The sequence below is a fragment of the Rhipicephalus sanguineus genome, unplaced genomic scaffold (assembly GCF_013339695.2).
Source record: "Rhipicephalus sanguineus isolate Rsan-2018 unplaced genomic scaffold, BIME_Rsan_1.4 Seq895, whole genome shotgun sequence".
In the NCBI taxonomy this organism is placed as follows: Eukaryota; Metazoa; Arthropoda; class Arachnida; order Ixodida; family Ixodidae; genus Rhipicephalus; species Rhipicephalus sanguineus.
This window is the reverse complement of record NW_023616234.1, coordinates 6,536-27,820: the sequence shown is the minus strand read 5'-3', so window position 1 is coordinate 27,820 and position 21,285 is coordinate 6,536. Positions and strand designations below refer to the sequence as shown.

At 48.2% G+C, this 21,285-nt stretch overlaps 2 protein-coding genes across 2 annotated transcripts in view; both read left to right on the top strand.

Moving 5' to 3' along the window:
* The window catches only part of LOC119378607 (protein O-mannosyl-transferase Tmtc3-like), a 29,133-nt gene extending 13,662 nt beyond the window's left edge, over positions 1 to 15,471 (top strand). Inside the window, exon 5 of the mRNA XM_037647684.2 lies at positions 15,337 to 15,471. Within this exon, the coding sequence (XP_037503612.1) occupies positions 15,337 to 15,414 (78 nt within the window). The 3' untranslated portion in view covers positions 15,415 to 15,471. The remainder of the gene's footprint in view (positions 1 to 15,336) is intronic.
* A 4,120-nt stretch (positions 15,472 to 19,591) lies between these two features.
* LOC119378608 (uncharacterized) lies at positions 19,592 to 20,310 on the top strand. Its single transcript, XM_037647685.2, has 2 exons — positions 19,592 to 19,723; positions 19,824 to 20,310. The coding sequence occupies exons 1-2, from the start codon at positions 19,608 to 19,610 to the stop codon at positions 20,308 to 20,310; spliced, it is 603 nt and encodes a 200-aa protein (XP_037503613.1). The 5' UTR covers positions 19,592 to 19,607.
* The last annotated feature ends 975 nt before the right edge of the window (positions 20,311 to 21,285 follow it).

Sequence of the window (21,285 nt, the reverse complement as noted above, 5' to 3'; positions counted from 1 at the left end):
GCCAAGTTCTTCGTGGAGAACATCGTCTTGCGTCATGGCGCCCCAGAGGTCCTCATCACAGACAGCGGTACCGCCTTTTCTGCGGACCTAACTCAGGCGATCTTCAAATGCAGCGAGACGAGCCACTGAAGCACCACCGCCTACCACCCGCAGACCGGTGGCCTCACCGAGCGTCTAAATAAGACCATCGTCAACATGCTGGCCATGTACGTCGACGTTGAGCATAAGATGTGGGACGCCGCCCGTCCGTACGTGTCCTTCGCTTACAACACGGCCGTCCAAGAAACGGCGCAAATGGCGCCGTACAAGTTGGTCTACGGAAGGAGCCCAGCGGCGACGTTCGACGCCATGCTACCCAATGTCACCGACGAAGAAAATCTCGACGCCGCCGCTTACTTACAACGTGCCGAAGAAGCTCGACAGCTTGCCCGCCTGCGCATCAAGACCCAGCAGCACACCGACAGCCGTCGCTACAATCTTCGACAGCGCTTCGTGGAGTACCAGCCCGGCGACCGTGTCTGTCTGGACGCCAATACGACGACGCGGACTGAGCGAAAAGCTTCTTTGACGATACTTCGGACCGTACAGGGTACTTCGACGTCTCGGCGCACTCGACTACGAGGTTGTCCCCGACGGCATCACGAACTCTCAGAGGCGCCGAGCTCAACCCGAGGTCGTGCATGTGGTGCGCCTTAAACCATACTATGCTCGTTAACGCACCTGAAGACTCTGTTTCCTTGCTCTATTAGTTTTCTTTAGTGTTGCATGTATTCAAGTTCTATTTTTAAGCATCGGCACGATGCTTTTTTCAGAGGGGGGCATTGCCGCGCGTCTTATTTTTCATGAGTTAAAGCTTCACCCACAAAGACTGGGTAACGCGCTGCGCAGGCCGCGCCGGTATGTGTAAGAAGCTTCGCGATTGTTTTAGAACGTTCCGTTAAGATTGCGCGCCGCACGCGAATCTTCCAGCTTTGTCGAGAGATAACGCCACCACCAGCGATATCTCTGGAAAGTTCGATAGCGCCTGTAAAAGCCGACGCGCTTGACCGCTTGTCAACTGATCGACGGTCGACGATCTGTTCGCCGCTATCATTGCATACCGTGTGTATTGCTGTAAAATAACTTTCCGTTTCTCGGCCAAATAAAGAGTTTCATCTTGGACAACTCGCCTGCGGTCTTCGTCGACGTCACGACCACGTGACAATACTTGTGTTCACAAATGTTGAACAAGTAACTGCTCCAAAAGGCTGATTTGCTGCTCAAAGCGAGGTTGTAGTTGCTCGAGAACCTGTACCGAAATGTCTCGCATCACTGTAAATATAGCGATCGTTATTCTGAACGCTTCAGCATTCTAAATTACGTAGGAGTGAAATAATTGTAAACGTAAATTACTAGCAGTCAGTGCAGCATTTCTTGTAGGTTCGTTAATCTGAAAAGTGCGTTAATGTGGTGTTCGTTCTACAAAGATTTCACTGTAATTTTAATACGCCTATACATTTTATGCACCTTATGACTACCTGAGGGTTGTTGCAGCCGCATCCCGTTCATTACATTATTGGAAACTCATTAGCTCTGCACTGGCACTCCTTGTCCATATTTTTCTATTACAAAAAGAAAAACAACACCAAGGCATCATTGACACTGCATTGGCACTGCTGTGCCTTGTCAATCAAACAGTGCAACTTCTGCCATCCAAACCATCTTGAACCATGGTGACATCATGCACATGAGCCTGGGGGCTTACGCCATGCAAAGGGGAGGCTCGTATAAGCGAGTGGATGTTAAATGCAAGAGCATCACCTGGCAGAATTTGCTCTGGAGTAAAAATGGCTACTACTAATGAAATCATCCAAATTGGCCGTGGTGAGGACATAATCCTTTACCTCACCACCACTACTACCATACTGTAGGCGACCACATTAACTACTGCACCACTGTCGCTATAGGCGATGAATGTCTTCCAGGCCGTGCATGTGGTGAGGCTACACCTTGCTGGTGGTTCACTAGATGAAACATGATAGGAGTGGCACCACTGTCACTGCTATGGAGTCTTCATCATATTAAGTTGAATTGCAGCCGTCTGCATTAGGCGAAATAGCAGAGCATGGCCGGACACGCCAGTTGATTTGATTTGATTTTATTGATTCATCACAATACATGTGATCGCAGGCGAACACAAACATTTATAATAAATCATGTTCAGCAAAATATGAATTGAAACGAACCACCAAAACATACATCGATTGTTAGTTACCCTTTACGGAACGTCCGGCATTTTTATGCATCCTCTTTAGATCTGCGTGATGCACCAACAAACACTTCATCAGTACTATACTATTGCATTAGTGAGAGTTTAAGTGTTCATTTATATAAAGTCAAGCAATTTTAGACAAAGGGCTTAAGTTACGAAAAAATCGTACAAGTCTGACAATTTTACATCGCATATATCAATTTGTTTATTCTTGTAATCATTTAATAAACGCGGAAGCTTTTACGAGCCATTTGCCGACCATAACCAGTTCGACAATGCGGAATATTCCATGTCTCGGTCGTTCGTATAATATGATGCTTCTTTCGGACGCAACTTTACTAATCCCATGAAAAGAGAATCCTGGTGCTCGCAATGTATTCGATATTCACGGAGCAATCTGTACATGTATATATCTTGTGTTTTAATTAATTTAAGCCTTCTAAATAGCTCTTCAGAAGGATGCACAGTTGGTACATTTACAGTTATTCTCAAAAATCTTTTTTGCATAAGTAATAGCCGCAAGAGGTTCGCTTCAGTAGTAGCCCCCCAAAAAATGGCAGTAGTTTAAATAGGAGGCGAAAAGGGCATTGGCCACAAAGTATGAGACCATCAGAACACAGCCAAACATGTGAAGCCAGATGCTGCATTGAAGCAATGCTCGCCACCCAGTTCCCCAACAATGTGAAAGACAGAGCAAGCATTTGCAGAGTTTGCACAGCGAGCTGCAGGGAGGCAAAAAATGACACTGTGATATAACATATGATGTGAAGCACCACTTTAATGATGTTTGCAAATAAAACAGCTTAGAGATCGCAAAATGGCTAGCCCCAGTAAGTTATCTCACTCTGGATTGTACCGAGAACACCTGCACATGCTTGGATTCACTGGCATATCCATTCATGTCTACGGAAGCAATCAGCGCGACAAGGAGTCAAGTCGGATGGATGGATGCTATGAGCGTCCCCTTTATAACGGGGCGGTGACAAGTGTGCCACCTGGCTCGACAAAAAAATCTTTTTTTTTTATGTTGGCCTAATGCCTCTACTTCGATAAAATCTATCTTACTACAGGAAAAAAAACGTAAATTCTGCCCTTTACGGCAAACTGTCATTTTTTTCCAATATTTATTTTTGTCCTTTCTCTCTAATTTTCTGCCACCAATGCTCTAATCGTCTTTTTCAATCGCGGGTGTGTTCAGCCTTCTATTGTCGTCCCTAAAACCCAAGGCTTCATGGAGGCTCGTGCCCAAACGTACACCTGGGTGGATATCTCCACATTCAATCAGAACGTGCTCCGCTGTTTCCTTATCTTCCCCGCAGCATGTGGCAAAACTGGAAGCAACGCCCCCTGGAATCACGTGACGTCACCGCTCTGCTATAAATCTACTGTTGCAGCGAGGATCGGCCGTCCTTCACGAGCAGTCCAGGCAGAACATGAGGCTGAACAACCACTAATCGATAACCTTGCTTCATCCAGGTTCATGTACAATTTATACTGTAATTTTTTAGTCCTCTGGACTGCTCAGTGAATGATAAACGTTATGAGTAGTAAGCCACCCACTGCTGTGAAAGAACTAGCAAAAGCTTTGTCGTTTTTTTAGCTGATATTGACGGCAATTATGGTGAGTTAAAGAAAGATATCAACAGGGTTAAACTCGCACGCAGTCGATCAGCTTCATGACTGAACACTTTGAGGAATTCACGGTGGAACTTGGTGAAACAAGGGAACAGCTGCAAGCAGAAAATCACACGATTAAAAGTGAAAACAGCGTCTCGCTAAGGGGGAACGAAAACTTACTGCTCTGCAACAATTTAGTGGACGAAGAAAACCTGGTTTCCACAGTGACCTGCCTGAAAATTGATGTCAAGGAAATAGACGCTGCGCACCGAGTGCCTTCAAGGAAACACCTAATGTCATCGTTAGGTTTGTTTCCCCAGCTGTGAAATATAATCTTCTGAAGACTGCTTAGAAGCAACGACACAACACGGCAGTCTTAGGTTTTCAGGGCATCGCATCCCCGGTGTACATAAATGAGCATCTGTTTCCGGCAAGTAAGGAATTGCTAACAGCCGCTTGAAACACAAAGCGGGAAAAGAACTGGAACTACACTTGGGTAACTAGTGTCCAGATTTTGATATGGAAGGCGCATAATCCACGTGTGCTTTTTCCAAAGTTGTCTGAGGTTCGTTTTACTTGGCATTTGTATACATGTAGATTTCTACACGCGTAAATGGTTTTTTTCCTGAGGTTGAAAAAATGTGGCTTAATTAGGCAGGATCATTCTGCAGTATACATAGCTTGCACGTGACATCATGGACACAGCTTCATAACGTACTGACATACTAGTTCACACACATGGCGGCTTTGATGACGTAATGGCAGCATAATCGCGCTACGCTTAACCTGCTTCAATATGATAACGATGCGGCCACATTGTTACTGGCCTCTATGCGTCTGTGGCAACACACTGCGCACAAACCGGTGCAGCCTCCGCCTCGTCACTATCTAGCCCGGCGTGACACGGCTACATGCTACACTACGCCTCCGATAAGTGACAGCGCCACCGCAGCGTCACCGGAGGTTTACGTCACCGACGGTGGCATAAAACCAAGCTGACAAGCTCTGAAGTGATCATTCCTTCGCTACCCGACTGAGCGCAGCGTCAGTATGCTCGCGCCGCTGCTGCTACCTCGTTAATAAACAGTTGTTACGTTTTATGCTGGGATGCGTCCTTCCATCGACACGGCATCCCACATCTGGTGACCCGGAAAACGAACGCACCGCGCCGCCATGACCGACCTGGAAGCGCTTGCCGCTCTTCGCGAACATGTACAAGAACTTCAACATCAACTGCAGGCCCTGCAGCAGCAACATCCCGGCAACATCTCCGCACCCCTGGCCATACCTGCCGGCTCCGCTGAGGATGTCAGAGCCCCTGCAGAAGGCATCCCGCACGCTGCCTCATACGACACCTGGTGTCTAGCTGTCAAGCTTCCACCGTTTTGGGCGGACTCGCCCGAGGTCTGGTTCGCCCAGGTCGAGGCCCAGTTGTCCCTGGCGCGCATCACGCAGGACCCGCTACGATTACGTCGTCGCCCACCTGGACGCACGTTATGCCAGCGAGGTCCGGGATATCCAGGCCAACCCACCAACGGCCAACCTCTATGAACACCTCAAGACCGCACTCATCCGCCGCCTGTCGCTCTCGGAAGAACAGAAGGTACGACAACTTCAGTCCGCAGAGCCTGCCGAGCGCAAACCTTCGCAGCTCCTGCGTCACATGCGTGCGCTCGCGGGCAACATGCAAGTCCAGGATTCCTTCCTGCGAGCTCTTTGGCTCCAACGACCCCCGCCGCACGTCCAGGCAATTCTGCAGGCTCAGGTCAGGCTGCCTCTCGACGAACTTGCGGGGATTGCTGATCGCGTCGTCGAGGTCTCCTTGCCGCAGCTGTCGCCCACCATCCAGGCTGTCGCCGCATCGCTGAACACCGCGGAGCTTGCACGCCGTATCGACGACATCGATCGACAGCTCACCCCATTCAACAACGCCTGGGTGAACGTCTTCCGATGCACCAGCCCCGCCACTCGCAAAGCCGCGACCTTAACAACACTTCGTCGCGGCTACCCGATAACGGCACGTGTTACTACCACCGACGTTTCTGGGACAGTGCCCGGCAATGTCGACCACCCTGTTCCGCTGGGCATGCGGAAAACGCCAACGGCAGCTCGTAGAGACGGCCGCAAGCTGCCAACCCGGAGGCTGTCGCATCTTCGTCACCAACCAAATCACGAAGCAGCGGTTCCGTGTCGATAGCGGTTCCGACATTTGCTGCTACCCGCGATCCCATCTTGAAGGTGCCCGTCCGCCTACTTTTGAGCTTAGTGCGGCAAACCGCTCCACAATCAAGACGTACGGCTCGCTCCGCCTGCACATCAAGCTCAGAAACTTACGCCGTGACCTTTGCTGGAATTTTGTCATCGCCGATGTCGCCGAGCCTATCATCGGCTCAGACTTTCTGGCCCACTACAACCTCCTTCCGGACTGCCGCAACGACTTCCTCATCGACGCGACAACGGGACATTCCACACCGGGCCAGCGAACGACTGCTAACAGCCAAGCATCAAGGTACTAAGTGTTGACAATCATTCGCCGTACCACGCCATCCTCGCTGAATTTCCCGAATTGACACGCCCCAGTGGGCTGCAACGCAAAGTGCAGCGCACCACCGTGCACTACATCCGCACCACTTCGGGCCCCCCGGTTTTCTAGCGCGCCCGTCGCCTTGCCCCGGACCGCATGCGCATATCCAAAGCAGAGTTCGAGGCCACGCTCCGCGAAGGAATAGCCCGCCGCTCTGACAGTCCATGGGCCTCGCCACTCCACCTTGTTCTGAAGAAGACCGAAGGCTGGCGGCCCTGTGGGGACTACTGTGCCCTCAACGCGCGCACCATCCCGGACAGGTACCCCTTCCACCACATACAGGACTTCGCCCATCGCATTTATGCCTGCCACGTGTTCTCCGTGCTAGACTTGGTGAAGGCGTACACACAGATACCCGCCCATCCGGATGACGTCCCGAAAACGGCAATCATCACTCCTTTTGGCTTGTTCGAGTTTCCCTTCATGAGCTTCGGCCTGAGGAACGCTGGACAAACGTTTCAGCGCTTCATCGACGAAGGCGTCCGCGGCCTCGACTTCTGTTTCGTTTACCTTGACGACATACTGGTATTTTCCCGCGACGCCGAAGAGCACCACAGGCACCTTCGTCTGCTGTTCCAACGCCTCGACGACCACGGTCTACTCGTCAATATCCAAAAAAGCACGCTAGGCGCTTCCGTCGTCCGCTTCCTCGGCCACGAAGTCTCATCTGAGGGAACTCGGCCCTTGCCCCAACGCATCTCAGACCGGCAAAGTTACCCTCAACCCACCACCGCTAAAGGCCTTCGCCGTTTCCTTGGCATGCTGAACTTCTACAAGCGTTTCTTGCCACATGCAGCCAACTACCAGGCTTCCCTCAATGATGCTTTGGCTGGTCTACGAGGAAACCAACCCGTCACGTGGACACCGACGTTAGCGAAAGCTTTCGAAGATTCCAAAGCCGCCCTCTGCACCGCCACGCTTGTCACCCATCCCGTGCCAGACGCTCCCTTGGGACTCTTCACGGACGCATCTAGCTTCGCCATCGGCGCCCGCTCATGCAACGCGTGGACAACACCTGGCATCCCTTGGTGTTCTTCTCCAAGAAGCTCGAAGCTCGGAAAACGACCCCTTCAACCGCCAGTTCCACTGACGGAACCACGACCGCCGCCCCGACAAGTTTGCCAGCCTACTACAGAGAACTTCTGGCGATATACGAAGCAGTGCAACACTTTCGCCATATCCTCGAAGCACAGAACTGCACCATCTATACCGACCACAAGCCTCTTACCTACGCCTTCTCTCAACGTCGCGACAAACTCCCGCCTGTACAGCAGAACCAGCTCTCGTTCATTGCACAGTTCACCACCGACATCCAACATGTCAGCGGGAAAGACAACGTGGTCGCCGACGCGCTTTCACGTGTAGCAGCCATCAGCTCTGTGCAGATAACAGCGGACGTCCTCGCCGAGGCTCAGACTACGGACGCAGAACTGCAGGAACTTCTCAAGGGCAGGTCCTCACTTCAGCTGCAACAAGTCCCCATCCCAGGGTAGACAACCACAATCTGTTGCGACATGTCAACACGATGAAGCAGGCCCTATGTGCTCCTGTCTCATCGCCGTGGTCTTTTCAACGAGCTCCACAACCTGAGCCATCCCGGCATACACGCCTCGTGGCTGACCGCTATGTCTGGCCCTTCATGCAGCGGGATTGTCGCACCTGGGCGCGCTCCTGCATTCAATGTCAACGCGCTAAAGTCACCAGGCACGTCACGTCACCACTCGGAACATTCCCTCGGCCCTCTGGTCGGTTTGAGCACGTCCACCTGACATCATAGGACCCTTTCCCCGGCTGGACCCTATCGCTACTGCCTCACCGCCATCGATCGGTACACTCGATGGCCCGAGGCATGGCCCCTCGAGGGAATCACCGCGGACGACGTCGCCTCGGCCTTCTCTTCACCGGCTGGATTGCTCGTTTCGGCTCCCCGCCGCGTAACCACCGACCAAGGACGACAGTTCGAGTCGCACCTTTCAGGCTCCTCGGGATGACCATTTGTTTCGAACGCTTGAGGACCACCAGTTACCACCCCTGCGCCAACGGAATGATCGAGCGTTTCCACCGACAATTCAAAGCAGCCATTATGTGCCACCCGGACTCAACCTGGCTCGAGGCCATCCCAGCCGTCATCCTCGGTCTTCGCGCCACCTTCAAACCGGACATCCACGCTACTCCAGCAGAGCTCGTCTACGGGAACCACCGTCTCCCAGGGGAATTTGTGCTGCACTGCCATCCAGCACTACGACGTCAGATACCACCGACTTCGTCGCCCGGCTCCGACGCACCATCGCCGCCTTACGCCCGTCACCTGCAGCCCGCCACTGCAAGCCTACACCTTTCGTCTTCAAGGAGCTAGCATCGTGCACGCACGCTTTCCTCCGCGACGGCACCGTCCGCATGCCTTTCCAGCCACCCTACAGTGGACCCTACCTGGCCGTCCATCGCGACGACAAAAATTTCAATCTGGCCCTGAACGGAACGACGTCCGCGTCTCGATTGACCGGCTCAAGCCCGCAAACAACGCTGTGAACGATCCGGGCAGCGCCACTCCACCTACAGGCATCTATCCACAGCCGCCGACCTCGCAGCCCGCTCCTTTCACGACACGCTCTGGACGTCTGGTACGCCTCCCAGATTTCTACAGACCCTGAGGGCCCTGCACTCCGCGGCGGGGGGGGCCGGCACAGCCTCCGCCTCGTCACTATCTAGCCCGGCGTGATACGGCTACATGCTACATCACGCCTCCGATAAGGGACAGCGCCACCGCAGCGTCACCGGAGGCTTACGTGACCGACGGTGGCTATAAAACCAAGCTGCCAAGCTCTGTAGTGATCATTCCGTCGCTACCCGACTGAGCGCAGCGTCGGTATGCCCTCCCCGCTGCTGCTACCTCGTTAATAAACAGTTGTCACGTTTTATGTTGGGATGGGTCCTTCCATCGACACGGCATCCCACACGTCAATAAAAGAAGAACTTGGAAGTGATGAACGATAACGTTAACGCGCCGTCACCAGTGGCATAGCCAGGGGGTGGCACACCGGGCCTGTATCGCCCCCTGAATTTTTTTTTTTAATGCGAAGCATTTCTTAGCGGACCCCAGGCACTTTGAGCGTTTCTATCTACATACCTATCTATCTTGCCGCCTACGTCTGGGTGCTCTCCTGGTCACCTCCTCAATTTTGTGTAGACCAAAATTAGCATGGGAAGGTAAGAAGGTTTGACGAATATGACTGTCTGATCATGACATGAATACGTGCCAATCCTGTGGGATCCCAGCAGGAATCGAACCCAAGCATTCTGCGTGGCAGTCGGGTATTTTACCGCAGAGCCACGCCAGGTCTTGAAACGGCTTTGGAAAGAGATCCTATGTATGCGTAATGTCGGCGCAACGTCAATTGTGGTTCCAGGGCTGGTTATCTAATTCCATAACAAAACAATAAAATTGCATATCTACTCCAATGTATAGGTGTCATGTTGGGCTAACGTCAGTTGTGGTTCCATTTAGCTCCGATTTTATAGCAGCCTAATAAAGCTTACGTCGTATCCCATGATCAAAATATTCAAGCGTTGCCCGACCTCGGAGGAATACGCTAACGAAAGTTACATATGATATTCATATTATCGCACGTAGCGTGCACTTCGTGGCAATAACACAGACGTCTGTGCTCTAACAGGAGTGCTGACACTACGTCAGACCATAAGTTACCATTAAAACGTTAGTGTAGTCTGCGTGCTGGTAAACCCAGGATGTGCACAACTCCTCCATTTACAAAAAACATGTTGATCCACCTCGTAACGCTTGGCTCAAAGCCGAAAAATGCAGCATAGAACTACTCCCTGCCTGCTTCGCATGAAACCGATTCCCACAAGGCGTGGGATCTGTAGAATTTTTTGCCATTGCATACAGAGCACAAAATGACACTCGACCACATCAGCCTGACCAGCCACCATTCAGATGAAGGAGGTGATCCCTCCCCCACCTTCCCCCCTCCTAAAAAAATTTCTGCCTCCGCCACTGGCCGTCACAAACCTTGCGTCCGGCCATGCAGTACACCAACGTGGCACTTTCAGTCACGTCGGTGCAAGCCTAGAAAATAAGAAGTGTCATTTAAACACAGCTCGCCTTTTGCTCAATGTGCAACCTGCGTCTTGCACCTGTTACTGCTATCATGTGGCCGTGTATATGCGGGCCAAAGGCTGATGCATAAACATTCGGTTGCAGGAGCACAAAAGAGCGGTAGCGTCAAAGGAAGGTGCCCACTTGGCGCAGCATTGCACCATGTGCGGCTGCTCATCCTTTTTAACACGAAAGTGTTTTACGCCGGGGTTCGCCAAGACTTCAGTGACGTATTTCCGTCACGGAAAAATTTACACGATCAGACGGCAAAGAAAAAAACTTCCGGCAACAGGCGTCGAACCAACGACCGCTCGGTCCGCAACAACAGATGCCGGGCATGCTATCCACTGCGCCACGGTCCCAGACTCAGAGGCTTTACAAACGCGCCTTTTATATCTACCATCCTCCTGGTCGGCGGGGTGGTGCTGCCCTCCGGTAGTGGTAAAGTAAAGAAATTCGTCATTACTGTGGCCTCCGCGATTAGCACCTGCAACGCGTTACACGTCCGTCCCATTCGGCGCGTTTTCAATAGAAGTTCAATTTTGTCAATGCCTTAACACACCGCGAGGTGGCGATCTTAGCCCAAGCGTCGTAAAAGCGTCGGCCTCACTCATAGCATCACGCTAATCCAAACCAAAAATAGCTCTGCGACACGCGCCTACCTCACCTGGCTGTAACACCTCGTTTCCCGCTCACGCGCTCGCCCCGAGAAAAATCGCGGCCGGCACGACGCGCTTTGCGTTTCCCTTTAGTCTGGCCGTGGTGTTCAATCACATTTGAACATGCGCGGGATGGCGACCAAGTTCTGCATCCAGTATGCGACGCTCTTCTGGCTATCACACCTCGTACTATGATTACGCTTTCACCGTTAAGTACTACAGCTACCACAAGGGTTTGTTTAATCGTTTAACATGGACGTTAGTCGTCGGGATGGATATGTACCACCAATCATCAAAGTGGGGGCATCCACGTTAAACGGTGCTATAGCTGCCAGACATCAAATACATTTTGCAAACTCTCTTATTTCAATGTACAGCAAACATCAGTTACTTCTGTAAGGGCGCGCTTTACTTTCGTGTTATTCCGATTCCTTTGACGAGGGATCAACCATCTTTTTCGTTGATGCAACCACCCTGTGTAGACATCGTGACAAAACCATCCGGGAATTAATCGAAGCTCTTCATATTAGGAGATTCAGGGATCGATGTGTCAGTCACTCATTCATTTATTAATACTGTCAGCCCTGTTTAGGGCTATTACAGGAGTGGAAGGTACAACGTAAACATTCTCGCAATGTACGTACAGATACAAAGAAGAAAAAAAAACTTTTTGTGAAGATATGGTACAGTAAGGTATATCACACTTTTGATGATCTATAACATATTGTATCACACTAAAGTACTAACAATTATATAACGAACATATCAGACACTTGGGAACAGTTCAAATTGGTAGAGCAAAAATTAAGGAAAACACACACACACAGAAGCATTCACAAGAGAAATCAGATACCTAAGTGGGGTCATGATTTAAGGTAGTCATTAATTCTGTCCAAAAAGATGTCTAAGGTAGGCGAGGTTACAATGTCGTCTGGTAAGAAGTTCCATTGAGCAATGGCTTTAGGGAAAAGGCTAAACTTGAAGCAATTATTTCGGGAAAACGGCGGGGGAATAAACATACTATGACGATGTCGAGAAATAAAAGCTATACTCGTTCATTGCCTTATCGGAGGAGTACTGCTATTTGATTAATACGCTACGCTAAATTTGTGGCACTCTCCCCCATCCCCAATTCTTTACTTATTTCGGTTCTCCCCCTCCTTTTGTTCGCTTTGACGTATGTGCCTTCACGAGTTTTGTCTATTGTGGAGTGTCATTTTGTTTTTGGTTAGAGAAACACATTCTCAATGCTATGTATGTGTTGCTTCTTCAATAAACTTCCAGCTGCGAGCTCGCCTGTGTCGTCGTTCGATCTTTGTCCCTGTTTTGTAGTGCGCCCCATAGTGATTCTACATTTCTTAACCTATCGTAAGAACACTCCTATTCAATAAGTCCCTTTTTTCAAATACTGAGGTATCATTTTTGACGAGAATTTACACAGGCATGAGCAAGTGTAGAATGTATGCGCAAAGGTAGGCTATGGCTGCTATACTCTAATAAAAGCTCTACAGTATTTTCTGCAAGCTATACTTTGTGCACTCTGCTTTTCATTGTGTCACTGTCACATCAGAGACTGCCTGGGATCATGGGGTGTGATGTACAATAGTTATACAAAAACTCTTGAACAACTTCAAAAGCGAATATTGAGAATCGTAAGCCAAGGTGACAACCACCAGGTAATATTTTCCAATCTCAGTGCATTCTTTAAGTTCCAATGTTGTGTGACTGCAAAGTTGCTCTTTGAGTTAATGTCATAGCTAATAGAAACTCACCTCTGCCTGTTGATCTTTTTTCTTTTCCCATACGCAATGCACGACATGCTTCAAACGGCAGCTTCCGTCTGACCAAATGCCACAAAGTTTATGGTGAAACACTAATATGTAATTGAATGGAACTAAAATATCGAACACAATGTCTCTTGAGATTGAAGCTGCATGTAGTTTTAGCCTAGCATGCATATCGCTTTGTCTATCAATTCAAGGCTTGAACCTGTATGTATGCTGGTAAAAATTGTTTGAGATCATGTGCGTTGTCTTCTTTTTAATAAGTACCTATGCTTAGCAAGCTAAAGTTACGAGTAATACTATATATGAAACGTTTATTGAGAGAAAAAAAAATGTCGAGGGAGCGGGGGGGTGGGGCCCCTATTCCAGGGCTCCACTGGCTGAGCGGCCCGCTGCGCCTGGTCGAGGAGTGCCAGTTGCACCCCCCTATCCTCGCTGGCAAGCAAAGTCTGCCACTGCTCCCTTCCGGAAATTTCGCCGGCTATTTGCAGTGAGTTAATTTCGGGTGGGGGGGGGGGGGTGATTCTTAAAGGAAGAAGGAAATGAAAATGAAAATTGGGTGTAGAGTGCACGATAACTGTCTCTCAAGTGAGGACACCTCAACCGATACACTCACGGGGACAGGGGATTGAAGGGACAGTGAGAGTGAAAATTTCGGGTGGGCTGTTCTGGCAGTCGCACATTATGTGGGCGAGAGTGGGCCTGCCTCCGCACCACGGACAGCTATCGCTGTGCATTGTGGGGTGAATGGCATGTTTCAAATAAAGGTTTGGATATGTATGTTTGTATACAGTGCCAGTTGTACGAGTCCCGCCCGGATAGATCAGGGTGGTGGACTGTACTGTCATCGTTCAAGCCGTTAGTGCTCAAGGATGTCTCGCGGTAAAAAGGGCTTTCGTCAGAATGGTCGGTTGATAAAAGCCTGAGCTGCGCCGTTCGCTCTCTGATTGCCATCGAGTCCTGTGTGACCAGATCACATGGTCCTGCGTTAGGTCGGGTCCTAATAGGCGAATGGTGCTGTGGTAGTTTCAGTGAGAAAGAGTCTACATGCGACCTTGAAATCTGTAGGGATAAGCGACGATTGTCCAAGGATATGCTTAGTTTCAATAGCTAGCGCGATGGCTGGAGCTTCTGCGGTATTCGCAGACAGAGCTCGAGCAGTGGCGCTGTTAGAAGCCCTTGACTTGCGGCCATTTCTACAACTGCGAGGGCGTACTTCTTGTGTCGCATCGGGCGACATCTGTGTCAGGATTCCACCAAATTGCCGCTGCAACTTACGAGCCAAGTGCTTCTACGACCTTTGTGGTATTGTGGGCGCATTTTTAGGAATAGGGGGCTACTAAGATCCTTTCACATAACTCTTTAGCTATGAACTGCAGTTCTCTCCCGCATATAAGGACGAGATGGGTAACCTACACGGTTAAGCTCAGCCTATAAGCGCCTATATTAGAAGGGTAAATTTATATGTGTATATGTATGTATTTGTATCTTCGGTTTTGTTTTCTTTCCGCTTAGTGACCTGTACATCCTTTGTTGCATATTGTAGTAGACAGGAAACTACCCACTTTAGGCTATCGGACCAAATAATTGTTGTATACGCAGTTTCATGTTCATGAAAATAAAGTTCAATGGATTGATTGATTGATTGATTGATTGATGATTGATTGATTGATTGATTGATTGAGGCAAGATGGCAGACTGGGCGTGTTGGTTGAAACTGAGGTTGCATTGGTGCAGATGCCGGTTCCCCTGCTGTGACACAGCTATGCCTTTGTAGGCTCTAGAAATTTTCGCTGTAGTTTGCTAGTGCATACTGAAAACTGTACTGCCTATGCCTCTGCAGCACTGTCTCCATTATGTTGTGCAGCAGAAGGTTCCAGCATAATTGACTATTGTATTTTTGATTCAGTGTTAGCAATGGTATACTAACCTATGAGGTCTGAAACAGCTACTCGCTGAAAAATAGGTGCGCAAGATCTTACACTCAAAGACACAACTCAGAAGCGCTAAACCCAGCGACATGTACCACACGCGCATTTACACATCGTCAATTTTGCTCCATAGTTCGTTGTTTGAAGTTGTGCCTCACATAGTGCTCTTCACCAAAGATGGTCATTCTGGACATATGCGTGTTTATTTTAAACATATACATGTGTTTCACATGTTAGACGGGTTTGTGACTCGTAATATTTTTCAACACTTTGTGCATTTGACTGCTATTGAAATCCAGGGGTTTGTGTTGAGCACAAGTCTCATCGGCACTGATTGACGTGAAATACTTGTGGACAGTAAAAGTGGCGATTCCTTTTTTTTTTTTTGTGCAGCAAGCGCTGATGAACTCTGCCATTCTTATTCAAGAGAGTGGGAACTCAAAGCTCCGTCAACTGGCATTTGAAAGGTAAAGATCTCGCTTCTTCAGTCAGATTTACAGCATATGTAGTACTGGAGGCATTCTTGAACGTGCCACTACACTATTGTTTTCCCAGTTAAGCGAGTGTAATGAGCCAAATGTGAACATGCACAAGTCATCTCAGTAGACAGTTTAAGACTTCAAATGTCAATTTGAAATTTCAGCCTCCAGAGCTCTCTCACTGACAGCAGGTGTCATTTTGGTATGGATACCAGGTAGTTGAGGGTTGCCACCATTTTGCCCTCTGCTTTGAAACAATGCGAGACCACATGGCCATTTCACTCCACACACTAGCACAGCAGGCATTGCTGCTAAGTTGGGCCCACAATTTCTTCACTTGGGACCATGAAAATTAGTAGCAAACTACCGAAATGCTCATGCAAAAATAGAATGACCCATGGTGGGTCTCCAGCTACTGAAATCAAAAAGCTTGGTGAGGGAGCTTTGCCAGCCAACTTTAAATGCACCAGTAAACAACCAAAATACCTAGGAGGGTAGCGAATTGGGCGAGTTGGAAAATGCTCATGATGGTTAGCTCAAATGCCAACACGGACGAAAAAGAAAAAAACGACGACACAGACGACACGCGCCTGGTCGTCGTTTTTTCTTCTTTTCGTCCGTGTTCGCGTTTGCGCTAACCATCATGAACCAAAATACGATTACAAAGCTTGACGTCCATGACTGGCTCCCACTTCTGCCACATGCAATGCATATTACCTCGTTAATTGTATACAGAAGGCTGAGGCAACACCACCCATAAAGGCATTTTGTCAGCTTGCTATTGGATGCGTGTGGTTTAATGTGAAATGCGAAGTGCAAGCAAAACAAGTGATTTCATGGCATCTTTAAACAGGGAGCAGTGTGGTTTTCTCTAGTTTGCATAGATGGAAAATTCTTCAACGCGGGTGTCGCCGGAACCAACGTTTTGACAAGCAGACTCATCCTTGTCAAGACAGGTGCTACTTTCCTGGCTATGTGCACACCTTCACCCCTCTCTCCCAACGACAGAACGGGAGGAGGAGAGAGTGTGAAGTAATGCATGTTAGATAGCTTGGCACGTCCAATCAGGAGAGAAGGCAGAAAGCAAGCAGGGGGGACGGGTACTAGGAATGTATACAGCTATCGCTCGTGTCGAGGGTGCTTTGCGCTGAGATCAGCTGCGGGTCAAGAACATTGCACTATTGTATTTCACCAAAGCATACATATCACATGTAGCAGCTTCTGAACGTCACCTTTACCGTGTCGGAACACTTAATAATGTTTACATACACTGGAAGTTGTAAAGGAGTACGTTTACTTAGTACAGGTAGTAACCGCGGAGCCGAACCACGAGAGTGAAATAACTAGAAGAATAGGCGTCAGACTCTGGAGTTTCGCAGACGCGTGGCGCCACCTGTCGGAGCAGTTTTGGGTAGTGCAAAGTCCGACTCCTTTGCACAGTTTACTATGGAACCAGGTGCAACAAGCGAGTGCGAAACAACTATTTAGCTTAATATTGCGTGTTTTGTGCATTTAACACTCAGAAGGAGAGCTATGAATTCTCTCCGCTAGTTCGGCGCGCCACCGAACCGCCATAAAGTGATTGTTGGCTCACTATCGCCGGTCGCAGACGATGGCGAAAAGGAAGCCAGACGCGACAGCTCCGCACGCTCCGAAGAAGCGTCGCAATCGACGGCACTGTTGTGTTGTTAATTGCCACGAACGTGAAGGACTCGACAACGACGTTCACTTTTACCGCTTCCCATCGCGGTCGTATGAAGCGGAAAGGCGACAGCGCTGGATACGGGCCGTTCAACGTGTTGGGTAAGCGAATTACTTCCATCTCCACAGCACAGCCGCTCGCATGGAGAAGTGTAATAATGCTGTTCTGCTGTTTTGTTTTGCGTAGTCCTGACAGAGAACCGTGGCAACCAACCGAGAATGCAAGAATATGCAGCCGCCACTTCGTTGGCAACAGAAAAAATAACGTGGCGAACCATCCTGCCTATGTGCCAACAATCTTCCCACCTCTTTACAGACGTCCACCTCCGCTCGACTCAACAAGTGTAACGGAAAGATTTGGCAGGTCAGTTTAGCCAACCATTTTGTTCCTTTACGAATTCAAAATTTTGTTGTTGAGCATGTTTCGCAATGCATTGAGCCCCTTTCGACTGCGGTTTTTTAAATGTGAGCATTAATGTGCTGTTGGAGAACTGGATGAGTAGTAGGTAACGCGCACGTGTCTAAAAAATTACGTGTTTATGTAGTTATTTCTGTGTATGTGTGTGCGCGCGTGCGTGGGTGTGAATGCGTTTGAAGCGTCTGCGAAAAATTCAACGGTACTGAGCGGTGCTGTACGTATATCTCCTGCGATACAGAAAGATGCGGTGCGCGAGTATACTGCACGACACTTATTTTTCGTTTATGTTCGCGCGCTGTTTGCTGCCTCGAAAAACGTGGTTGAAGGACACCGTCGCTTGCTGACCAAGAGGCGCCAAAACACCTGTCGATATGTGGCTGGTGGTGCCGCAGACACACGAAGGTATCGCGTACGCCAGTGCGTTCTCCGCCGAGACTAATAGCACACACACTCGTTGGTTTACTGCCGTGCCGCGAACGAAAGACAGCGGGTCTAAACGCCCGCGTGAAGGTTAGTGGAGACGACAGAAAGCTGCCGCGCAACTTACTGAGCTGATAACATCGCTTGCAGCACAAAAGAGTGAGCACCGAAGCTAGATTTTTGTCGCACCACGTGCATGCACCTTAAGTAGTCTCCTCATGCATGCCGCTTTTCGAGTCTGGAAGACTTCCCCGAATACTCGCTATTTCCTGTTTTTCTGATGCTGTAAGAATATATCACATGCGTTCATCTCGAGACACGCGCGACCGAACCGCATCGCGCCATATCTCATTTGCCTCGGCTGAGAGGAGACGCGCAGTGAAGTGAACCTGCGCTCCGTGGCGCCTGAGGAAGACGTGTGGACGCTCCATTATTGACGCGTATACACAAGACATTTTAAATATTTTTATCGCGATAGCAATTATATGGACACTCTCATATATGCAAGGCGTTTTCTTTTTACAATACAATTTTTTAAAATAAAACTTTTTTGACACTCAGGTCCCTGTCGTCTTCGCAAACGAACTCAACGCCGAGGCGGAAGAACATTGCCGCAAAAGTTTGATTAAAATGTCTATCACAAAAGCTCGTTCCTTAACTTTTTAATTATGAACTTTAGGGCAGCTGTTTTGTAGGAAAAGATGCTGGACGTGTTTATATGCACACCCATTTTTTAGAGAACCCCAAAAACTCACGTAATTTGAGATATTAATAATCGAAATTCAAGGCCCCGATCCCGGCGATATCAAAACATAGCGCGCAGGCAAGGCACCAGCTGTGTTGCATCAGATGGGAAGTTCAAGTGACGAGCTTCGAAAAAACAGCGCGTCGCAACAGAATATGGTCAGGAAAAACGGCAATTCGTTTCAAATACACAAGCCGGTCGCTTATCCTTCGAGTTTGGTGTGTAGTGTTTATCCTTTCCGAATATGTCAATTCAATGGTTCAGTTGTGCACACACTTTTTCTTCGGAGACTTTCATTGACTTGTAATACGCGTGCATGAAGTCGTGTTCAGGAAATAAGTTTTACTCCTTCATTATATTTAACAAAAACTAACATGTAGCTGAAAGGGCTCTGTATAGTTTTGTTAAGTCTGAGACGGTTGGGTTATACCCATAATTTCTTTAAAAAAGCATGGTGCTGCTTGATTAGCTTAAAACGAAAGCACAGTATGCCTTTTCGAACAGCTATTGAATTTTAAAGTGCCACGCTAGATATTGTATTTTTCATGCTCTACAAAATTAAAAGACTGGCACAATTTACTTTCTGTAAATAATTGCTGGATTAAACCTTATGATAATGTGCCTAAAATAGAGAAGAAACTCAAGTCTGGTGTTCAGGACATTTTCAATGTGAAACACTTTGAAATTCCTAGATTTTTATGCTGATATTCCTAAGAACAAACCTGTACAACAAATTAAAAAAAAAAGACAGGTGGGCTCGAACTCGATTAACAATTTTGTGCCTGAGTGAGCTAAAGATATATTACTGGAAAATTTATAGCAACTCTCGTTCTCTATCTACATGCGTCATATGCATGCCTCACCATTTTTACTTTCACGTGGCAGAAAAGACACCAGGCAGATGCAGCAGCTACAACTGTGCAAAGTACAGACCCCTCGAATTCTGCTGAGAGTGCAAGCAGCGCTGTACCAAGCTCTTGTGCAGCCCAAGAAAATCTTGAAGCTGAAATACAAAATGTAAGTTTGCCACAATTAAGTTGTGCTTGGTATCAATTCCTGGGATTTCAAATGCATGTAACTCCAATTTCTATTTTTTGTTTCCTGCCCGCAAATACAGGGCATTGAAACAGATGAAGTTCTCCCCAACATTGAAGATGATGATCCTGGGCTTTACCCTGAAAGTGTTGAGGCTGCTCCTACAGAATGTGAAAGTGTTGTCACTCAAGAACACATTGCAAGGAGCGTTGCAGTTGGTCCCAGCACCAGAACGTCTTTTTTCCAGCTATCACAGTATTATTGCAAGCCCAGATTCTCTCAGAAGTCTCTGTGGTGTCGACGGCAACGTGCTTGCATTACTGCTCGACTTGTTGCCAAGAGTGAGGGACAGGAGCAGCGACGTTACAGTTGAAAATAAGCTGCTCATATTTGTAATGAAAATGAAGCTGGGCACATCATTCTCTGCAGTTGCTACTCTTTTTGGAGTACATGAGAAAACTGCGTCCCGTGCGTTCTACACTGTGCTTCACACACTCGTTGAAATCACGAGGGACTGGATCTACAAGCCCCCAGTAACTGACATAATGTTGTCGCAGCCCTCTTTTTAAAGCAAATTACCCACAGTGCACCCTCATCATCGACTGCACAGAACTGAAAACTGAAACCCCACCCAAGGGCAGGCAGCAACACATGCTCTACTCTCCATACAAAGGAACTTACACATTGAAATTCCTTGTTGCTATCATCCCAAATGGAATGGTTGTCTTCAAGTCCAAGCCATATGGTGGTAGATGTTCGGATACTCATATTACATTAGATTCTAAGTTTCTGAAGCACATTGAACCCGTAGACACAATGTTGGCTGACGGGGGCTTCCCAGGCATCAGAACTTCCCTTGCTGATAGAGGAGTAATCTTCATAATGCCACCTTTTTCAGCAGGAAGCAATATTCCCTTCACACCCGAGGAAATGGACCGGACTTACTCAGTTGCTTCTGTCCGAATACACGTAGAGAGAACAATTAAGAGGATTAAGCATTACAACATCTTGAATCACCAATTACCAGTTTCACTGATTCCTGCTATGGACGAGATCTTTCACATGTGTTGCATTTTAGCAAACCTTCAGCCACCTTTGATTTTGTCACAGTGAATAGTCCGTAATGAAAGCCATGCAACGGCTACATAAACAGTGTACATATTTTCTTGTTTGTCCTTTTGGTTGCATTGCTTTAGTCCTTGGCAAAGCTTTTATATAGATACAGCTGCTCTGAAGCTTGTTTACATCCTGTTCCTTCACTGCTATTTTTCGTATTCTTGAAATTGTTTAAGAACTTGTTATAAACTGCAGTAGCAGTGCCAGGTGGATAACCAACATCCTCCCATTTCAGAGTGTCTGTACTTGTTTTTAAATTTAACATAACATGAGTATTAAGTTGAAATCAATGTCACAGCTGTGTTACATTTTGATTGCACTTTTGTCTTTTATCATTTAGACCACTGTATTTTGCAACCATGTTGATTAAGTGCATTTGTCTTAATAAACATTTCATTCCTAGTAAATAAGTGCCACTGCAAAGGAGT

Coding starts and splice junctions, on each gene's coding strand:
- LOC119378608 (XM_037647685.2), top strand. CDS start 19,608: ATGCAGCAGCTACAACTGTGCAAAGTACAGACCCCTCGAATTCTGCTG. Junction 19,724..19,823: donor TTGAAGCTGAAATACAAAAT/GTAAGTTTGCCA, acceptor CCGCAAATACAG/GGCATTGAAACAGATGAAGT.